The sequence below is a fragment of the Rhinoderma darwinii genome, chromosome 4 (genome assembly GCF_050947455.1).
Source record: "Rhinoderma darwinii isolate aRhiDar2 chromosome 4, aRhiDar2.hap1, whole genome shotgun sequence".
NCBI classification, from domain to species: domain Eukaryota; kingdom Metazoa; phylum Chordata; class Amphibia; order Anura; family Rhinodermatidae; genus Rhinoderma; species Rhinoderma darwinii.
This window is the reverse complement of record NC_134690.1, coordinates 311727233-311748475: the sequence shown is the minus strand read 5'-3', so window position 1 is coordinate 311748475 and position 21243 is coordinate 311727233. Positions and strand designations below refer to the sequence as shown.

Genomic DNA, 21243 nt, shown 5'->3' with positions numbered 1-21243 from the left:
CTGAGGAAACATTCCATACCTTACCGTTGGGGCTTGCTTCCCGACTAATTAATTGTGCCGGCGCTATCAGTGTCATTGCTTCACCCGAAGAGGCCATCTCTATGTTGGCAAACTGGAACATTCAAGCGGAATGGTCCTCCACATCGTTTCCAGCAAAGCGATCACCACATCGCCTACATAGAGAATGGACTGCGGTGTATTGACACTCATTCTAAATGGCTACTGTAATCCTACCTGAGGGAGTATCGGTTGTCGACTTTCTGAGTTCTTCTCAATTTAGCCCCGTACTAGTGGTTTTCATTGATACCACTTCACGTCAGTGGGGACATTCTCTTTGACCTTACAACCTTAGACTGCTGTCTGTGGATTTCTTATTTGACCTTAATCGTCCCTGTATGTCTTTACAAACCTCTTATGTTTCTGTTAACGATGCACTTTATCTATGTACAGTATTTTTCTTCATATATAGTATGACAGCGATGGAATCTTCTCCTTTTTCCCAACCTAACTAGTGTGTCACTTATACCATCATATGCCTTAGAACAGAGTTTCCCAACCTCTTCAGGCTCGAGGCACCCCAGGAAAAAAAACGAAAAAAAAACTCAGGGCACACCTACCAAAAATAGTTTACAAAACGACAAACTGCTAAAAACAAGCACTACTCTTGGGTTATGTTCAGTGTTTTTTTGTAAGGCAGAAAATAAAAATCTGCCTCAAAATTCCTTTAGAAATTGAGGCAGATTTTGAATTGACAGCATTGTTTGACTTATTTTTTCCCCACTCTTTTTTTTGCCCACATTTTTTCAAGCCGTTTAAGCGAAGGCAAAAAAGCACCAAACGAGCGCCGCAGGTTTTTTCTGCCTCACATTAATTTCAATGGGAGATCAGAAGCGGAAACCACTAAATGACTATCAGCCCGCCCCTTCCAGTAAAATGACCATCTGCTCCTCTAGTAAAGTGACCATCACAGACAAAGTGTGCTTACTCCTGGGGAAGGAATAAATAAGGAGGTATAAGAACAAACACTCCCAGCATGTCCAGGCTGTAAAGTGATATCAGAGGAAATTACAGGGAGGAGGTATAGGAGGGGAGAACTACAACTCCCTGCATGTCGAGAAGGTTATTATGGGATATCAGAGGACATTACAGGGAGGAGGTATAAGCGGAGAGGACTACAACTTCCAGCATGTCCAGGCTGTTATTATGGGATATCAGGGGACATTACAGGGAGTAGAGGTATAAGCGGAGAGGACTACAACTTCTGGCATTCCCCTGGCTCCATTTCTCACACAATTACTAACAAACGAAAGAAAAAAACCGTGCATCACGTCTGCTACAACGTTGGGGATGGAGCTTGTAGCAAAAAAAAAAAAAAAGTGTCAATTTATTTTTATTTTTTTCATTTAATTTTTTTTTTGCAGTGTCGCAACCAGTGGGGTAGATATTGAAACACAACTGGGAATACGACTTTACAAACAGACCTTATAAACGATATGTGGCACCTCCACAACCCTTCTGTGTATCTGACCTCCACCTTTACCTCCCTTACGATATGGTCTTGATTTATTTCCTCTGTTCCTCATACATGCGATATTCCTCTTCAGAAGCTACCTCTCTCACTAATTGAAGATCACATGCCTTCCATTGATTTGTCTGTGTGGCGAGCAAATGGCATACTCTCCATAAATGACCTATATGACCAGGGGGACACTCTAATATTCCAACATATCTCCGAAACGTTTCAAATTTCCAATAAAGACTTCTATAAATTTCTTCAAATTCGGCATTTCTTACAAAATACGATACCTAACTCCAACTGTACCACAAATTAGATTTTACAGCCCAATCTATGTCAATCTATACCAATAGACCGTGTCCCTACGTGTTTCCGCACCGCTTATTGGTCAGGGTGCTTCATCAGGGGTACACAATGGTAAAGATAAACACATCTATAGTCCGGGAGATGCCTATTGCGTGCCTGTATCATGGACCCAGCTCGTGCACGACACTAGTCAGCTGGTCGAACACGAGCCGAGTTAGACACCGGACATAAATAGTAACAGATCACTCCCTCCCTGGATGATGCCGCGGCCGGGCATCCAATCCGCCGCAAGCCACGTGGATGACACGGCTCCGGTAATCTGTTTTTCAAGAACCTATGACCCCTGGAGAGACGTCCCATCCACTGGACAGGAAACCTGAGGATATAAAAATAGACACACCTCTCCACACACCCAGTCTTTAGGAAGAACTCGGGATGAGAAGTAGTTTTATTTATTTTTTTTTTTTTGTGAAATTCCCTCACACCTTTTTATATATACAATATTTACAGAAATGTTTAAATTTAAGGTTCGTGATCCAGCTTATGAGGATCATTTGCTAGAACCAAGGGAGGGTAACAGCGGGGTGCTGCCATAGGTTCTTGAAAAACCGATTTACCGGTAAGTGATAAATCTTTTACCCTTTCACCTATGACAGCACCCCTGGAGTTTATTACCACATATGGGGTATTTCCGTAATCGGGAGAAGATGCTTTACAAATGTTGGGGTGCATTTTCTTCTTTATTCCTTGTAAACATTACAAATTTCTATGCTTTTTCTGAAAAAAATGTAGATTTGAATTTTCACAGACTAAGGCCGGATTCACACGAGCGTGTGCATTTGCCCACGCAAAAAACGCGGCGTTTTGTGCGCGCAAAAGGCACTTGACCGCTCCGTGTGTCAGCCCCATATGATGGTTTTCGCGCAGCCGCCATCATTGACACTCCGATTGGATGTTTGTAAACAGAAAAGCATGTGGTGCTTTTCTTTTTTTCATTCATCCTCTTCACAGCTGTTGCCCGAATCACGCTGATCCCACGTAAGTGCTTCCGTGTGGTGTGAGTGATGCACGAAATACGCCCAAAGAACGGACATGTTGTGACTTTTTCGCAGCAGACTCACCCTGCGGAAAAATCACGCAACTGTCTGCACGGCCCCGTAGACTAATATAGGTCTGTGCAACGCACGTTAAACGGACGTATATAACGTTCGTCTGAATAAGCCCTAACTCCAATAAATATATCAAAATACCTGTGGGGTCAAAGTGCTAACTATACCCCTAGATAAATTCCTTGAGGGGTGCAGTTTCCAAAATGGGGTCACTTTTGGGGTGTTTCACTGTTCTGGCACCACAAGACCTCTTCAAACCCGACAAGGTGCCTAAAATATACCGTATATATCGGCGTACAAGACGACTTTTTACACCCTTAAAAAAATGTCAAAAGTGTGGGGTCGTCTTATATGCCGGATATTGTCTTGTACACAGGTTGTTTCTTACCTTGTGAGCCTGCAGTCCGGTACACAGGCTCCCGGGACGGAATCCGCCACGGATCTGAGGGAAGCCGGTATTAGCCGCCAGGGAACTTCTCTGTAAGCCTCCGTAGATCTCCCTTTCCTCTCATTCCCTGCCTCTTAGATCTCGCGCGATGAAGCAGCCTATCTGCGCATGCGCGAGTTCAAAGAGACAGAGTCCTGGGTCCTGCCGCCGATGTCCATAGTGAAGCGCTCCTGCACGAAATGGTGAGTATATCTTAAATTCTATATTTTAAGGGTAAAAGTTGGGGGTCGTCTTATACGCCCAGTCGTCTTATACGCCGACATATACGGTAATCTAAAAATAAGCAGGCCCCAAAATCCTGTAGGTGCTCCTTTTGCTTCTGAGGCCAGTGTTTCGGTCCATTAGGACACTAGGGCCACATGTGGGATATTCCTAAAAACTGCAGGACCTGGGCAATAAATATTGAGTTGTATTTCTCTGGTAAAACCTTCTGTGTTACACAATTTTCTTCTATTACAAATGAATTTCGGCAAAAAAGAGATTTGTAAATTTCCCCTCTACTTTATTTACTGTGAAACGCCTAAAGGGTTAAGAAACTTTCTGAATGCTGTTTTGAATACTTTGAGGGGTGCAGTTTTTAAAATGGAGTGATTTATTGGGGGATTCTAATAGGCCCTCAAAACCACTTCAGAACTAAACTGGTACCTGTAAAAATGGCCTTTTGAATTTTTCTTGAAAATGTGAGAAATCGCTGCTAAAGTTCTAAGCCCTGTAACGTCCTAGAAAAATAAAAGGATGTTCAAAAAACGATGCAAATATAAAGATATGGGAAATGTTAACTAGTAACTATTTTGTGGTATTACTATCTGTTTTACAAGCAGATACATTTAAATTTAGAAAAATGCACGTTTTTGCAAATTTTCTCTAAATATTTGAATTTATCGACCAAATTTTTCCACTATCATAAAGTACAATATGTCACGAGAAAATCTCAGAATCGCTTGGATAGGTAAAAGCATTCCGGAGTTATTACCACATAATTGACACATGTCAGATTTGAAAAATCGGCTGTGCACAAGGCCAAAACAGGCTGGGTCCTGAAGGGGTTAATAGTTTCCTGATTTTGTAAACGTTTACCTTTTTTTCTTTTGACCTTTTTGTGTTAGCGATTGAGAGTCTTCTCTGCAGCAGCGTGGATACGTAAAAGACTTGGCACGGGAATCTTTAGAACTTTAATTATAAATTATACTGCTTTTTATTGTAATAAACCCCAAAACTGATCTTCTATAACATGCTTCTTGCTCATTCTTACTCAGCCAGCCCCTTTGGTCTGCAGTTTGTTCCACTAGGTTTAATATAAATCCTTTGTTTGATAACTGTTATGCAAAATCTGTTCGGCCTTATGCACTTGGCCGTGTCATGGCTTCTGTCTGTGTGGAGCAGTCATGTGGTCTTTACTGTACCTCTATGTGCCTCAGATTTCATAGTGTTTCTTCTGGGGGTTTTTTCTATTGAATTCCATAGGAATCCGACAGAAAATAATACGGCTTTTCTAGCGGCTCTGCGCCATGCACACAAATTTTACTTTAAGTATTCACAAACTATGCTGTATGTGGTGAGGGTGCTAGTTATAAGACCTTTTAGAAAATTTCTCGTCCCCTTAAACTCACCAGATGATTTGTGGTTCAATGCGTTTCAATTGATCCAGTATTGGGCTATGTTCACGTCTCTTTTTTTTTTTTTCCTATGCATTCGGTGTCTGTCCGGAATGCTTCCGTCGCATATGCTGAACACATTTTATAGGCTTCATTTGAATCACCGTATGTCAAAAGTATGTTTTTTAATACAAAGGTGCACAATACAATGGGAGATATAAGCCCAGTTCACACTGCTTCTTTTTTTTTTTTTTGTTTTGCGCTGATTCTAAAGACATGGAAACCGTTTTGGAATCTGCACCAAAACACTCCCCAAATCTCCCCAGTTTTTTTTTGTTTTCTGGTGCGTTTTTTTGACCGCTCGCAGAAAGTGTCATGCTGTCTTGGTGCGGTTTCCGCCTCTAAACCTCCATTGAAATCAATGGAAGGCAGAATAATACGCTGTTCGTTTTGGAGCGTTATCTGATGTCGTTTTCAACAAAAAACACCTGCAATATTTGCATTTAATCTGTATTAATGTTCTGTACATACACACTAGTTCTATTTTAGTTTTAATTCTGCATTTTTCTTTTGTTTTAAAAGGAAGAAAAAATGCAAAACCTTGTCGCACAAATATCTAGCAGCTTGCTGCATTTTCCAGAGACCACAATAGAAGCTCTTCAGGAGGATGAAATCACTTTGGAATCTGTCTTGCGTGCTAAGTTTACCACAGGTAAGATACCTATCAAAGCCAATACATTTTAGAAGGCTGTATTCACTACACATTTTTCTCCTGTGCTAGGCATGTACCAAATATTGATCTATATTCCCCAAAAAATGAAACATACGTATACTGTAAACGTCTCCTAGCCTTTATTGTGCTCGCATATGCTAAAAGTGCATATTTTTTTCTTTGATCTATGGAAGAGGGCAAGAAGTGGATAATTATTGGTGGACGGATTGAGCCTTGTATGTGTCTGCACGGGGGTGTGAACATAAGCTTTACTACTATAACATGTTGTTGCGGTGAATGAAAAACCGTTCCGTTATATGTTATCTGATGTTTCTTTTAGCTATTTGAGCGATTTGATAATTCCATGAAGCTTCCCTTTAGACCGAGTTCACACTGTTTTTTGACGCAAAATCTGCGTCGGAATCGGCGCTTAAAAAACCATAATACACTTTAAACCGTCTCCCATTGATCTCAATGGGAGTCGGAGGTGTTTTTTTCCGTCCCGGGTTTTTGCTTGCGGTAAAAAAACCAAACAAAAAAAAAACCCCCGTCATTCTCTTTCTTGCTGCGGTTCCACTTCTGACCTCCCATTGAAATCAATGGGAGGCAGAGAAGGCGTTTTTGCCCGCAGTGCTCAATCGCTGTAGGTAAACGCAGCGAAAATCACAGCAAGAATTTGCAGGCAGTTCAAAATCTGACTCAAAATTCCTTCACAAAAAATTGTGTGACCTGAGGCCTTAGGCTGCTCAACATAATGCATGTTGCTTGTGAAAAGATGGTGTGTGTGATCACTGAACGTAAGTTTAGGTTAATTTAGGTGAAAATTTAAATTTTGTTTTCTGTTTTTATTTAAAGGGAGAGCTGGGCTAGCTTGGCTGGCATGTGGACCCCAACTGGAAGTTGCCAATTCTGTAACGGGTGAAAGACTTTCTGCATACTGTTTTAGCACAGTGACTGAAAGACCTCCTACCGTTGTGACAGTCAAAGAGTTTTCCTGGCAAAAAAAAACAGGACTACTTGTGGGTCTAATGGAAGCAGAAGGCAGTATTCTGTGCTTGTATGATGTTGGAATATCAAAAGTTGTTAAAGCAGTCGTGCTTCCTGGCTCGGTATGCACTTCTTTACTTTGTTCAATTTACATAATACTTTGATTGTTGTAGTTTTTGTTAAACCAGATTTTTTGCTTTCAGGTAACTGCGATTGAACCCTTAGTAAATGATGGAGGAGCCAGTGCAAGCACTCAGCATTTACACCAGAGTCTAAGATGGTTCTTTGGTGTTGTCGCTGTGGTTACAGATGTTGGGCATGTTCTTCTTATTGATTTATGTTTAGATGATATATCTAGCAATCAAGATGAATTGGAAGCATCAGGTATTTTAATTTTAAGTTTTTTTAGTTTTTTTGTTTGTTTTAAATGTCTTAATATTAAATCCCTAATAAAGCAGAATCTAGTAAGTTCAAGGGGCTTTACAATTCTAGCAAAATCAATTATTTATTGTATAGTGAAAAGTTATACAGTATTTCAATATCAATTTCTGATGGTTTTCCATATCTACTTACAATACGAGCTGTATACGTTATTAAATAGATCTTACACCTGATGAGACTAATGAACCCATGCCAGAAAGGATGTATGGTCCTTATCATAATCTGCAAAGTTTACAGTGGCAGCAAAGTAGATGCGATTTAGAAAATTTCATGCCCACGCTGTGGGGAAAAATGCAGCGTGAACGTTAATGAATTGACCTGCGGTGCAGAATTTAATTCCGCAGCATGTCCATTTATGCTGTTTTTTTGCTGATTTTCTGTTGAGAGTTCCCCATTGAATTCAATGGGGACGCAAAACCCACAACAGAAAGCCAAGTGTTGCGGCATAATTGCTGTGATTCCGTTGCAAAAATCGCAATTCCGGAATAATAAAAAAACAAAAACATACTTACCCACAACGCACTCCTTTTTCCTGCAGTACGGCCTCTTGGGATGACAATTCATCACATGTGACTGCTGCAGCCAATCAGAGGCTGCGGTGTCACATGGCATGCCAAGTCTTAGTAGGAGGCCGGACTACACGCAGAGAAGAGGGAGGGGGTAAGTATCTGCATATTTTTTTGGGGGTGAGCTTTTTCAGACGGCATGTACTGCGGATGCCAAGTCTGATACGCTCTGCGGTTTTTATGCAGCGTATCCGACCCGTGGGAACCCGGCCTTATACTGCTATATAGCATCCTCCAGATAGGTACCTTATGTAGTTCACTTTGCCTGCTCCACATGTGGTCAACCTACTCCCCTGTGCGATGTATGCCAGCCGCCAGGCCAAATGTGGATGCCCACATTTACAGACATTAGCAACACTTTTTTAATTTCTTTTTGTAACAATAGGTACACATTAAAGGGCTTAGTTCAGCATTACGAAAAAGGCTTTGCTTCCAGAAGCCGTCACTCTTGTCCATGGACTGTCTGGTATTGCAAATTAATACCAGATATGGCGCATGGATCACCTTGGTCTTCAAACTTTGATTTGTTTTGTTCCTCTGTTTTCTCCTTGGAATGCATGAATAAGTTTAAAGTAGGGTCAGTCCCCTTGTTGATGAATTGTGTGCCCACACACTTACAGCACCAGCCCCAATTGGACAGTGTCAGTCTGTAGGGACACACCCCATTTGCACGGTCAATGCTCTCGTCCTGCTTTCACTTTATTCTTACAATTCCAGTAGGAATAACCGTGGAATCGCACACTTCAAGTGTGCTGACAGAACCTCTTTAACCTGTTAACGCCGAACGACGGATATATCTTACCCTCTGGAGCTACTAGTTCGCGCAGGTGGGCGGATATATCCGTCCTCTGATCGTGTTGGTACTGACAGTGTACACACGCGATCAGCGGCAGGAGATCGGCTGTTATGCACAGCCTGGCTCCTGCTGCAACTGCCGGAATCTAAGCGCGCTCAGATTCCGGCAGTTTAACCCATTAAATGCCACTGTCAATAGAAACAGCGACATCAAATGTGTTTGACAGAGGGAGGGAGCTCCCTCTGTCACCCCATCGGAACCCCCGCAAAGAAATCACGAGGCGCCGTCGGGTTTCCATGGCAGCCGGAGGCCTAACAAAGACCCCCAGGTCTGCCTTCAGCAAATGCCTGTTAGGTCATGCCACCCGCATGGCCTAATTGCCTGTCAGTTTTACACGGACAGGCAATAATTCTTTGGTATACGAAGTATACCAAAGCATTATATATGCGATCAGCAGATCGCATAGTGAAGTCCCCTGGTGGGACTAAAAAAAATAATGTAAAGCAGTTAAATAAAGTTTGTGGAAAAAAAAAGAAGAAATTTACAGCCAAAAAGTGGTTTTATTTAGTAAAAGTGCCAAAACAAATAACACATACACATATATGATATCCCCGCGATCGTAACGACTTGAACAATAAAATGAACACATTAATTAAACCGCCGGATGAACGGCGTCCAAAAAAAACTGCAAAATTCTTTCTTTTCTCCCATTCTACCCCATAAAAAATTAAGTTAATCTATAAGTCCTATGTACCCCAAAATAGTACTAATGAAAACTACACCATAAAAATCAAGCCCACATACGGCACATTGACGGAAAATTGTAAAAATTACGGCTCTTGAAATACGGCGATGCAAAAACAAGTAATTTTTTTTCTAAAAGGGTTTTTATTGTGCAAATGTAGGAAAACATATAAAACCTTAACATATTTGATATCCCCTTAACCCTTTCATGCCAAAAATCTGTACATACACGTCCTTTTCGCACATACACGTCCTGGCAGCATGGGGTATGTACAAATCTCTGTTCCAGCCGGCTGTGAAAAGCGCTCGGACGCCGGCTGGGTCAGTGTCTGCGGCTCCCCAGCAACTTGTTCTCTGACAGCCGAACCGATTGGTTCGGCTGCAGAGAATACGATCACTGGTATTAACCGCTTCCTGACCGCCCCCACAGCAAATGCACGTCGGCGCATGCTGGGATCTGTGCAGCGCCGACGTGAATTCACCGTGGGTGTTAAAAGCGCGATCCGAGTGTCTCAGAGTAGTGCTGACACCCGGATCGCGTTGTTCACCCCTGCCTCTGGTACTGGAGACATGACCGGGACCTGATTGGTTCAGGTCCCGATCATGTGATCGCAGGGAAAGTTTGTTGTAGCAACAAACTGGAAAGTTTGTTGTAGCAACAAACTGGAAAGTTTGTTGCTACAGCAAACTTTCCCGAGGACCGATTGCGGGTGCTGCCGTCGATTGCATGGCAAAACGGGAGGCCATACAACAGCCTCCGGTCTGCCATTCACGGACGCCTATGAGGACCAGCTGGTCCTCATAAGCTTCCTGTCCGTGTCACACTGACCGTTTATAATACGTTAGACTACCTAGGTAGTGTAATGTATTATAGCAGCCATCAGTGCTGCAGGTCTTCAAGTAGAACAAGTAAAAAAAAAAAGTAATACAAAATGTTTTATAAAAGTGTAAAAATAAGTTATAAGCTACAAAAACATTAAAATGCTTTTTTTCCTATAAAGTCTTTTATTATAGGAAAATAAATAAAACGTTAAAGTACACATATTTGGTATCACCGCGTTCGTAACGACCCCAACTATAAAACTATAATATTATTTTTTCCGCATGATGAACACCGCAAAAAATAATTTAAAAAAAATACTAGCATCACTATTTGTTTTGGTCATCAGCCCTCCCAAAATATAGAATAAAAAGTGATTAAAAATTTGCATGTACCCCAAAATAATACCAATAAAAACTACAACCCATCCCGCAAGAATGAAGCCCTTACACAGCTTTTTTGACTGAAAAATAAAAAAATTATGGCTCTTAGAATATGGTGACACATAAAATAAATAATTTTATTGAAAAGTGATTTTATTGTGCAAACGCCACAAAACATAAAAAAAACTATATACATATGGTTTTGCGGTAATCGTACCGACCTGCAGAATGAAGTAAAATGTCATTTATTGCGCACAGTGATTACTGTAAAAAAAAAGGACAAAAAAAGATTCAGTATGTTTTTTTTTTTTGGTCACTTTACTTGCCAAAAAATCTAATAAAAGTGATCATAAAATCACATGTACCCTAAAATGGTACCAATGAAAACTACAGATTGTAACGTAACAAATAAGAACTCGCACGGCTCCGGTGGAGAAAAAAAAAAAAGTTCTGCCGCTCAGAATATAGTGACAGAAATTGTGCAGTGTCCAAAAGCGGATAAGATTGGGCACCATTTATCAGTGAGACACCGGCCACACATCTATGAATTATTATTTATTTACCGCATGATTATACCCTCTTATTATGCCCTTATGTTCTCCGCGCTGATTACATATTCCCCCACGTTATGAACTGAAAGACCATGAAAACGCCAAACAGAACTATTACCAAGCAAAATCTGCGCTCTAAAAGCCAAATGGCGCTCCTTCCCTTCTGAGCTCTGCCGTGGGTCCAAATAGACGTTTCTTACCACATATGGGATATTTCCGTAATCGTGAGAAATAGCTTTACAAGTTTTGGGGTGCTTTTATTATTTATCCCTTGTAAAAATGACATTTTTTAAATATTTTTTTTAGATTTTCATTTTCAGACATATTCCAATAAATAAAGCAAAAGACCTGTCTGGTCAAGATGCTAACTATACCCCAAGATAAATTCCTTGAGGTGTGTAGTTTCCAAAACCACTTTTGGGGAGATTCCACTGTTTTGGCACCACAAGACCTCTTCAAACCTGTCAGGGTGCCTTAAAGAGGCTCTGTCACCAGATTTTGCAACCCCTATCTGCTATTGCAGCAGATAGGCGCTGCAATGTAGATTACAGTAACGTTTTTATTTTTAAAAAACGAGCATTTTTGGCCACGTTATGACCATTTTTGTAATTATGCAAATGAGGCTTGCAAAAGTCCAAGTGGGTGTGTTTAAAAGTAAAAGTCCAAGTGGGCGTGTATTAGGTGCGTACATCGGGGCGTTTTTAATACTTTTACTAGCTGGGCGCTGTGAAGAGAAGTAACATCCTCTTCTCTTCAGAACGCCCAGCTTGTGACAGTGCAGATCTGTGACGTCACTCACAGGTCCTGCATCGTGACGGCCACATCGGCAGCAGAGGCTACAGTTGATTCTGCAGCAGCATCAGCGTTTGCAGGTAAGATCGACTTACCTGCAAACGCTGATGCTGCTGCAGAATCAACTGTAGCCTCTGGTGCCGATGTGGCCGTCACGATGCAGGACCTGTGAGTGACGTCACAGATCTGCACTGTCAGAAGCTGGGCGTTCTGAAGAGAAGAGGATGTTACTTCTCATCAGAGCGCCCAGCTAGTGAAAGTATTAAAAACGCCCCGATGTACGCACATAATACACGCCCACTTGGACTTTTACTTTTAAACACACCCACTTGGACTTTTGCAAGCCTCATTTGCATAACTACAAAAATGGTCATAACTTGGCCAAAAATGCTCGTTTTTTAAAAATAAAAACGTTACTGTAATCTACATTGCAGCGCCTATCTGCTGCAATAGCAGATAGGGGTTGCAAAATCTGGTGACAGAGCCTCTTTAAATATATTCTACAAAAAAGGAGACCCCAAAATCCTCTAGGTGCTCCTTTGCTTGTGAGGCCTGTGTTTCAGTCCATTATCATACTAGAGCCACATGTGGGATATTTCTAAACTGCAGAATCTAGGCAATAAATATTGAGTTGCCTTTCTCTGGTAAAACCTTGTATTACAGGGAAAAATGCATTACAAATGTATTTCGGCAAAAAAAATTACATTCGTAAATGTCACCTACTTTGCTTTAATTCCTGTGAAGCACTTAAAGGGTTAATAAACTTTATGAATGCTGTTTTGAATACTTTGAGGGGTGCAGTTTTTAAAATGGGGTAATTTATGGGGTCCATCTAGTACATAAGGCCCTCAAAGCCACTTAAAAACTGAACTGGTCCTTTACAAAATAGCCTTTGGAAATTTTCTTGAAAATGTGAGAAATTGCTGCTAAAGTTCTAAGCCTTGTAACGTCCTAGAAAAATAAAATAATGTTCAAAAAACAATGCAAATATAAAGTAGACATATGGGGGATGTTAGTTAGAAACAATTTTGTGTGGTATAACGGTTTTACAAGTAGATTACATTTAAAATTAGAAAAATTATTATTTTTGCAAATTTTCTTTCGATTTTTGTGTTTTTCGCAAATAAACTATGAATTTATTGACCAAATTTTTCCACTAACATAAAGTACAATATGTCACGAGAAAAAAATCGCTGAATCGCTTGGATAGGCAAAAGCATTCCAGCGTTATTACCACATAAAATGACACATGTCAGATTTGAAAAAATGGGATTGGTCATTGAGGCATCGATGACCCTTGGTCCTGAAAGGGTTAATCGTGCCGACCCACAGAATAAAGTTAACATGTTATTTACGCTGCATAAATTTATAACATGAAAATCAATGCTGGAATAGCTGCTTATTTTCAATTCTCTCCTAAAATACAGTTAATAAAAGTTAATCGATATATTATAAGCATCTAAAAATGGTACAATTACAAAATATAACTCGGGCACGCAAAAAACAAGCCCTTATTCGGCTATGTCGACCGAATAAAAAAAAGTTACGACTCTTGGAATGCGACCGTGAAAAAACAAAAAATAATCCTTGGTCATTAACGCGCAAAATGGCCTGGTCATTAAGGGGTTAAGAGAAAAATTTGACAATTTGTTAATACAGCTGCTGTGCCTCATGCTTCCATTACTTAAAAAAGGGTTGTCTAGAATCTTAAAATGTTTTGCAAAGAGCAGAAAAGTTGCTAAAAACAAAACTTGTTCAAACCCTAGCTGTTCCAGCAGCGCTTCTGCAGTGGTCCATGCTGGTCTTTGTGAACTTCCTTGCAGCAATGATGTGCCCTCCATCTACGTTACCGGCTGCAGACAATTTCTGTAATTCTAGAATGTACAGCATGAGACCGCAGAGGTCAATAATTGTCTGGAGCGGTCGCAAGCATAAACGGCTTGTCATCACTGCAGGACAAGTCAACAAAGACAGGTGGAAACCACTGGAGTGGCGGGGTATTGAACAGGTGAGTGTTTATATAGATGGATATAGAGACTTAAAAAGTTCTTGCTCTTAGCAAACATTTTTTTTAACTGCCAGACAACCCTTTTAAAGGACGGGTGTCGCGGAAAAAAATTTTTTTTCTATCAATTTGCTTTTAGTGTTTTATTAAAAAATAGTTTTATTTATTTGTGTTTGTGTTTTACTTTTTTTATTTTTGAACTTTTTCTGGTCTATGGGGGCTGCCTTTTTTTTTTTTCATCTGTGTCGATTAACGACACATACAGACCTGGAATACGGCACATACAGCCCCATAGTGAATGCGAACGGGACCCGTTTACAAAATATACAAAATATTACAAAATATTACAAAATATAGTTTGGAATTGGATTGAGAATTGGCTCAAGGACCGTATCCTGAGAGTTGTGGTCAATGATTCCTACTCTGAATGGTCCCGGTAATAAGTGGTGTACCCCAGGGTTCAGTGCTGGGACCACTATTATTCAACTTATTTATTAATGATATAGAAGATGGGATTAATAGCACTATTTCTATTTTTGCAGGTGACACCAAGCTATGTAATATAGTTCAGTCTATGGAAGATGTTCATGAATTGCAGGCAGATTTAAACAAACTAAGTGTTTGGGCGTCCACTTGGCAGATGAAGTTTAATGTAGATAAATGTAAAGTTATGCATCTGGGTACCAACAACCTGCATGCATCATATGTCCTAGGGGGAGCTATACTGGCGGATTCACTTGTTGAGAAGGATCTGGGTGTACTTGTAAATCATAAACTCAATAACAGCATGCAGTGTCAATCAGCTGCTTCAAAGGCCAGCAGGATATTGTCGTGTATTAAAAGAGGCATGGACTCACGGGACAGGGATGTAATATTACCACTTTACAAAGCATTAGTGAGGCCTCATCTAGAATATGCAGTTCAGTTCTGGGCTCCAGTTCATAGGATGCCCTGGAGTTGGAAAAAATACAAAGAAGAGCAACGAAGCTAATAATGGACAAGGAGTATTTAAGTTATGAGGAAAGATTAAAAGAATTAAACCTATTTAGCCTTGAAAAAAGACGACTAAGGGGGGGACATGATTAACTTATATAAATATATTAATGGCACATACAAAAAATATGGTGAAATCCTGTTCCTTGTAAAACCCCCTCAAAAAACAAGGGGGCACTTCCTCCGTCTGGAGAAAAAAAGGTTCAAGCTGCAGAGGCGACAAGGCTTCTTTACCGTCAGAACTGTGAATCTATGGAATAGCCTACCGCAGGAGCTGGTCACAGCAGGGACAGTAGATGGCTTTAAAAAAGGGTTAGATAATTTCCTAGAACAAAAAAATATTAGCTCCTGTGTGTAGAAATTTTTCCTTCCCTTTTCCCGTCCCTTGGTTGAACTTGATGGACATGTGTCTTTTTTCAGCCGTACTAACTATGTAACTATGTAACTATGCTGTACGCCGTCTCTGTGGGTACGGCACATGCGCCGCTCCCACACAGTCCAAATGGAAGGTCTTCGGCCGCCATTTTCTTGTGGACCGGAAGCCGCGGCCGGACAGTAAGATTACTATTTCCGGTCGCGACTTGTGTTCTAATGCAAGCACTTGGAGCGGACGGACCGGAGGGAGCGGCAGTGGCAGCAGCAGGTAAATTATTTCTGTGTATGTACGTGTTTTAGTGTGTGATTACTACTGTATGTTAACCTACTACACTGTGTGTTAGCTCAAAAAAATGGCGACACACAGTGTAGGAGGTTTGACCGTTCAATCCCCTCCTTTCTCCTGGCACTAGCCAGGATAAAGGAGGGGGGATTCTGTGAGCTCACTAGAGCGAGTGTGTTTTCTCAAATTTTGCAGCATAAAGCAATGTGGTTGCTTTACCACATGCAATTTTGGGAATTACTCCATCTAGTGACCAGCGCTGGGAAATGTTATAAATTAGAATCTAATTTAGATTAGAATCTAATCTAATTCAAATAATTTATAATATTTCCTGACTTGTGAAAAAATTAGAACAATGTTTAATCATTTATACACTAACAGTTTAACAAAAAAAAATAAAATAATAATTTCTAGCGACACATTCCCTTTAACCTTTCTGAACTATATAACTGCAACATAACTTTTATTATCCATTAATAACTTGTTACTGACACTAATGATTTTATTTGTAGACCTTGAAGTCATCAGTGGGATCCCAGCAGAAATACCTAAACTTAGAGAAGCTGCTAATAGCGAGAGACGACACTTGTGTCTTCAGTTACTGGCCCCATCTGGAACCACGGTGACCACAGTCAGCTATATAAGTAGAACTAACCAGCTGGCTGTAGGATTTTCTGACGGTTATCTCTCTTTATGGAACATGAAAACTTTAAGACGAGAGTAAGTAGTATGTTTGTTTTTTGTTTTTTTAAATGCATTCTGCCTAGCTTATACATGGCTGTATTTTTGGGAAATTTTCTCATAAGACGAAAGTAGAAAGGCCATTCCCTATTGAAAGGTTTGCTAACTTAGCTCCAATGGGACTTGCGCCGCCCATCTTCAACAAAAATGTAAATGTTACATGGACTGAAAATATTGGCTTGTAAATGCATACAGTACGGATTTGCTGCAAAAAATGTCTGCATCAAATCCACACCAAATTGTGTGGATTTGTTGCAGGTTTTCCACTGCAAACTCTGAATAAAGAAGGCAATGGATTTAAAATTCACAATTAAAATTAACAAAATCTGCAAGAAATCTGCTGCATAATTTGACATGCTATGGATGTAAAAATCTGCACTGCAGATTGATTTCCACATGAAAAAATTCTGCAGTGTGTAGATGTGATTTGATAAATCTGCTTCAAATGTGCGTGGAAATTCCGCTGCAAACTTATATTGAAAAGCCTGTAGAGAAAAATACCATACCTTCAATATGCTGCTTTTTAATAAAAATTTAAATTGTGATTAACTTAGAAAAAAACGCTAAAAACTTGGTGTGTTAAACCGGCCTAATGCAGATGTCTCACATTCTTTGGAAAAGACCATGTTATACCATTAATAAAATAATTCCGTCAGCAATGAATAGAGCAATGACGTGAGCTGCATTGTGCGTACACAGCTGCGGGCTCAATAGCCAGAAGAAGTCATGGGTTAGCCAACCCACTGTGGGCATCTATACATCAGGCATTGTGTTTTGGAGGTACATTTTAATTGCGTAGTTTAATTTTTCTAGATACCATGTTCAGATCGAAGGGGGGAGAGTTCCTGTGTTCTCAGTCACTTTTCAAGAACCTGAAAATGACCCCCGCAACTGCTGTTACCTATGGGTGATTCAAACAAGTCAAAGGTATATTTTTAATCTTCAAAAAAAGGGGTTTTCAGCTACTAACATTACATCATTTATCGATTTTGGGTTTAGATTATTTGTTTTACATATGTATATATTCTTTTTGTGTAACCTTCTCCCAAGACTAACAGAAAAAACATTTAAAGTTCATTATAGTCTCCATCTATTTTCCACTACAGCGGCCGAGATTTAAGCTTTCACTTGCTGCAGTTGGCTTTCGGTGACCGGAAATGCTTATCATCGGGACAAATTATGTATGAGGTAAGATGGATCGACACTTTTTTTTTTTTTTTTTTTTAAGCTAATTTTTTAGTGTATTGTTTCATTTATTGATGAAAATGTTAAATCCTTGGTCCGTTTTCCATAGCATACAATCAAATCACAAGTTTGGTTTTCAACCCAGCTCTGAAAATAAAAATTGAAGTTGTTGATGTGAGCAACCTCTTTAATTTTCTACCTAATTTTCTATTATCACAACTGCCAGTCCTTAGACATGGACAGATGTGTCCTCTCAAATATCTGCAAACCCGACATCCCAAGATTTAGGGTGGGAGATTTTAAACAAACATTTACAAAATGAAAGGTATTCCTCTGATGGATTCGTATAACCTATACATTAGTTTAACATATACTATTTTACTGGATAACTGTGACTTCGCAACATCTAACATACTATTATGTTAGATGTTTGCTACCCCAATATGGCTATTGCAATGCAACGATGTAAAATCGAAAAATGAAAAAAAATGTCATTTAGCGGTCTACGAAGGGTTAATGCAATTCAGAAAAAGCTAAGGGTAGGCACATCTGTATTCTCAATGTATAAATAAGCTAAGCAGTTATTACACAAGTAAGGGCATGACCACACATGGCGGAATTCCTCCGCAACTGTCCGCATCAATGCCGCACAGAATCTGCGTTGCAGATTCTGCAGCGGATCTGCACAAAATGTGCAGAAAATTGATGCGGACTGGCCGCTGCGGACTGCAGGAAAAGTGCTTCTCTTCTCCCTATTCAGTGCAGGATAGAGAGAAGGGACAGCACTTTCCCTAGTGAAAGTCAAAGAAATTCATACTTACCGCCCGTTGTCTTGGTGACGCGTCCTTCTTTCGGCATCCGGCCCGACCTCCCTGGATGACGCTCCAGTCCATGTGACCGCTGCAGCCTGTGCTTGGCCTGTGATTGGCTGCAGCCGTCACTTACACTGAAACGTCATCCTGGGAGGCCGGACTGGAGACAGACGCAGGGAGTTCTCGGTAAGTATGAACTTATATGGTTTTTTACAGATACATGTATATTGAGATCGGTAGTCACTGTCCCGGGTGCAGAAACAGTTACTGCCGATCGCGTAACTCTTTCAGCACCCTGGACAGTGACTATTTACAGACGTCTCCTAGCAACGCTCCCGTCATTACGGGAGCCCCATTGACTTCCTCAGTCTGGCTGTAGACCTAGAAATACATAGGTCCAGCCAGAATGAAGAAATGTCATGGTAGTAAAAACAATACGCTCCGCAGCACACATAAGATCTGCGGACTTCATTGCGGAATTTTGACTCTCCATTGAAGTCAATGGAGAAATTCCGCCATGAGTCCGCAACCAGTCCGCCACTGCTCCGCAACAGACAGAGCATGCTGCGGACAACAAATTCCGCTCCGCAGCCTATGCTCCGCAGCGGAATTGTACGCATCGTGTAAACGAACACTGCTAAATTAAAGTGAAAGTCAATGGAGAAACGGCTCCGCTGCGGATTAACGCTGCGGAGTGTCCGCAGCGGAATTTAAGTGAAATTCCGCTATGTGTGAACCCGCCCTAACTTCTACCTGAAAAAATATAAATCTATAATTGGTATAAATAAACGCACTAGATAGCATGTAGATATAGGCTACTGTGAGTTGGCTGAATAAGACCTATTAACGTTCACTCCATATACGTTTTATTTCAGAACTTAGAATATTGTGAGGAAAGGTATAACCTGGATCTTTCAGCTAATGCTTTGTTTTTGAGAGGTCAAACAAATAGCATGAAGTTACTGGGTTGTCAGACTATAGAAAAATGTCGTGGCCACAGTGAAAGAGAAGATGGTCTTCATGATGGTTTGTTTCTTTCCCATTTTTTATTTTAGTTTTTTCTAGTCTGTTTGTAAAGTACTTACAGTAATTGGCAATTTGATGTATTCCGCAGAATCGTTGAGTTATATTATTTTCCTTTTTTTTCTTCCCCTCTAGCTTATTAAATGGTATCTTTTAATAGATCCCTTTCTACGTTTTAATTGCATTGTGTGTATGTGCAGTACGTCTGCTTAAAAAGGTTTCTTGTACAAATCATTGGGGGACACGGACTATAATTATATGCCCTGCCACTTGAAGGCTGACTATGAGAGAAAAAATAAAAATGCTGGCTCCTCCTACACAGGCTATAATCCCCAGCCTACTGGCACAGTTCTATTCGGTTTTCATATAGTAGGAGACACACACAAAATTGTGTTCCAGTTTTGGCACGAAGTTCCTCCTGACCTTTCGTTTGCTTCCCCTCAGGGTGTGTTAATGCTTATTTTTCCACTATGACAGAATGTACGTATGAAAGGTTCCACAACACAGCTGCTTTGCCCTCCGTTTTCTATTTTGACTGCACTTTTTGCAGTTGTGAATTTGCCACTGGTCAGACAGCACACTTGTTCCTGTGCCTGGCCCCTGCTCCACCCACAGACTGCCTGGCAACTCCCTTCTGCCCAGGGTAGAAGGGAATCCCATGGATTTGGCTCTCTGTTGCGGGGCTCATAGGATTTCTTAATCTATGGTTATGGGACAACTCCCCGCTTATCTAGGCTCCTCGTCTGAGTAACCAGAAGAGAGGTTGCGACAAGGCTGTTCATGCAGATGCTACAGTTCATAAAAAAATGTTTACAATAAGGACGTAGTCTTCCCATCCAAGGGAGCGGTCTCGTCATAAGTTTAACGTGGTCTGCACATTGCAGATTTACACACCTCAATTTTTCATTCTTTCGGTTAGACTCTTTGTGGTTCCGGAGGGCCCTAGGTGGGGTCTGCAGCATCTAAGTTGTCCAAAGTCTGCTGGATTGCGTCAGCCATTTGTGGGGTGCACTGGTCAAAGAGTACAGAGCCCCCCTTTTGAGTGATTACCTATTTAACTCAAGCATTAGGTGCTTCATAAGTGGTTCACAACAAAGCCTTTTGTTTAAAGATGTGTAAGGCTGTTACGTGGTCTTCTCTACACACTGTTTCGAAGTTCGAGAAGATGCATATGTATTGCATCCTCTGACTCCTTTTTTCGGTTGCAGGGTAGTGCAGGCTGCGATTTTCTGACCGCACTAAAGTCTTTTTTTATTTTAATTTTTTTTATATTCCCCACCCCTAGGCACTGCTTATAAATTTCCGAAGCTCATCTGTGTCCCCCAGTGACAGGCGAGAAAATTGGATTTAAATACTTTTCTGATATTCATTGCGTGGACAGCATTCACCCAATTTGCTTCCTTTCGGAAGTTGATCTCAGTAGGGATCTTTTTATTTGGATGCTTTATATGTTGCATTACTGTTTAGTTCTGCTTCTCCTACTGTTTATGTACAAAACTGGGTTAGCTTAAAGAGGCTCTGTCACCAGATTTTGCAACCCCTATCTGCTATTGCAGCAGATAGGCGCTGCAATGTAGATTACAGTAACGTTTTTATTTTTAAAAAACGAGCATTTTTTGCCAAGTTATGACCATTTTTGTAGTTATGCAAATGAGGCTTGCAAAAGTCCAAGTGGGTGTGTTTAAAAGTAAAAGTCCAAGTGGGCGTGTATTATGTGCGTACATCGGGGCGTTTTTACGAGCTGGGCCCAGCTTCTGCCAGATCACGCTGTGACGTCACTCACAGGTCCTGCATCGTGTCAGACGAGCGAGGACACATCGGCACCAGAGGCTTCAGTTGATTCTGCAGCAGCATCGGCGTTAGCAGGTAAGTCGATGTAGCTACTTACCTGCAAACGCTGATGCTGCTGCAGAATCAACTGTAGCCTCTGGTGCCGATGTGTCCTCGCTCGTCCGACACGATGCAGGACCTGTGAGTGACGTCACAGCGTGATCTGGCAGAAGCTGGGCGTTCTGAAGAGAAGTGGATGATACTTCTCATCAGAACGCACAGCTAGTAAA

At 40.8% G+C, this 21243-nt stretch overlaps 1 protein-coding gene across 2 annotated transcripts in view; it reads left to right on the top strand.

Moving 5' to 3' along the window:
• Positions 1-21243, top strand: part of AHCTF1 (AT-hook containing transcription factor 1) — a 224478-nt gene that overhangs the window by 31950 nt on the left and 171285 nt on the right. For both annotated transcript variants that reach the window (XM_075862729.1, XM_075862728.1), the window contains exons 2-8: positions 5557-5686; positions 6542-6795; positions 6877-7057; positions 15935-16142; positions 16977-17090; positions 17270-17351; positions 19036-19186. In XM_075862729.1, the coding sequence (XP_075718844.1) occupies positions 5566-5686; positions 6542-6795; positions 6877-7057; positions 15935-16142; positions 16977-17090; positions 17270-17351; positions 19036-19186 (1111 nt within the window). In that variant the 5' untranslated portion in view covers positions 5557-5565. The remainder of the gene's footprint in view (positions 1-5556; positions 5687-6541; positions 6796-6876; positions 7058-15934; positions 16143-16976; positions 17091-17269; positions 17352-19035; positions 19187-21243) is intronic.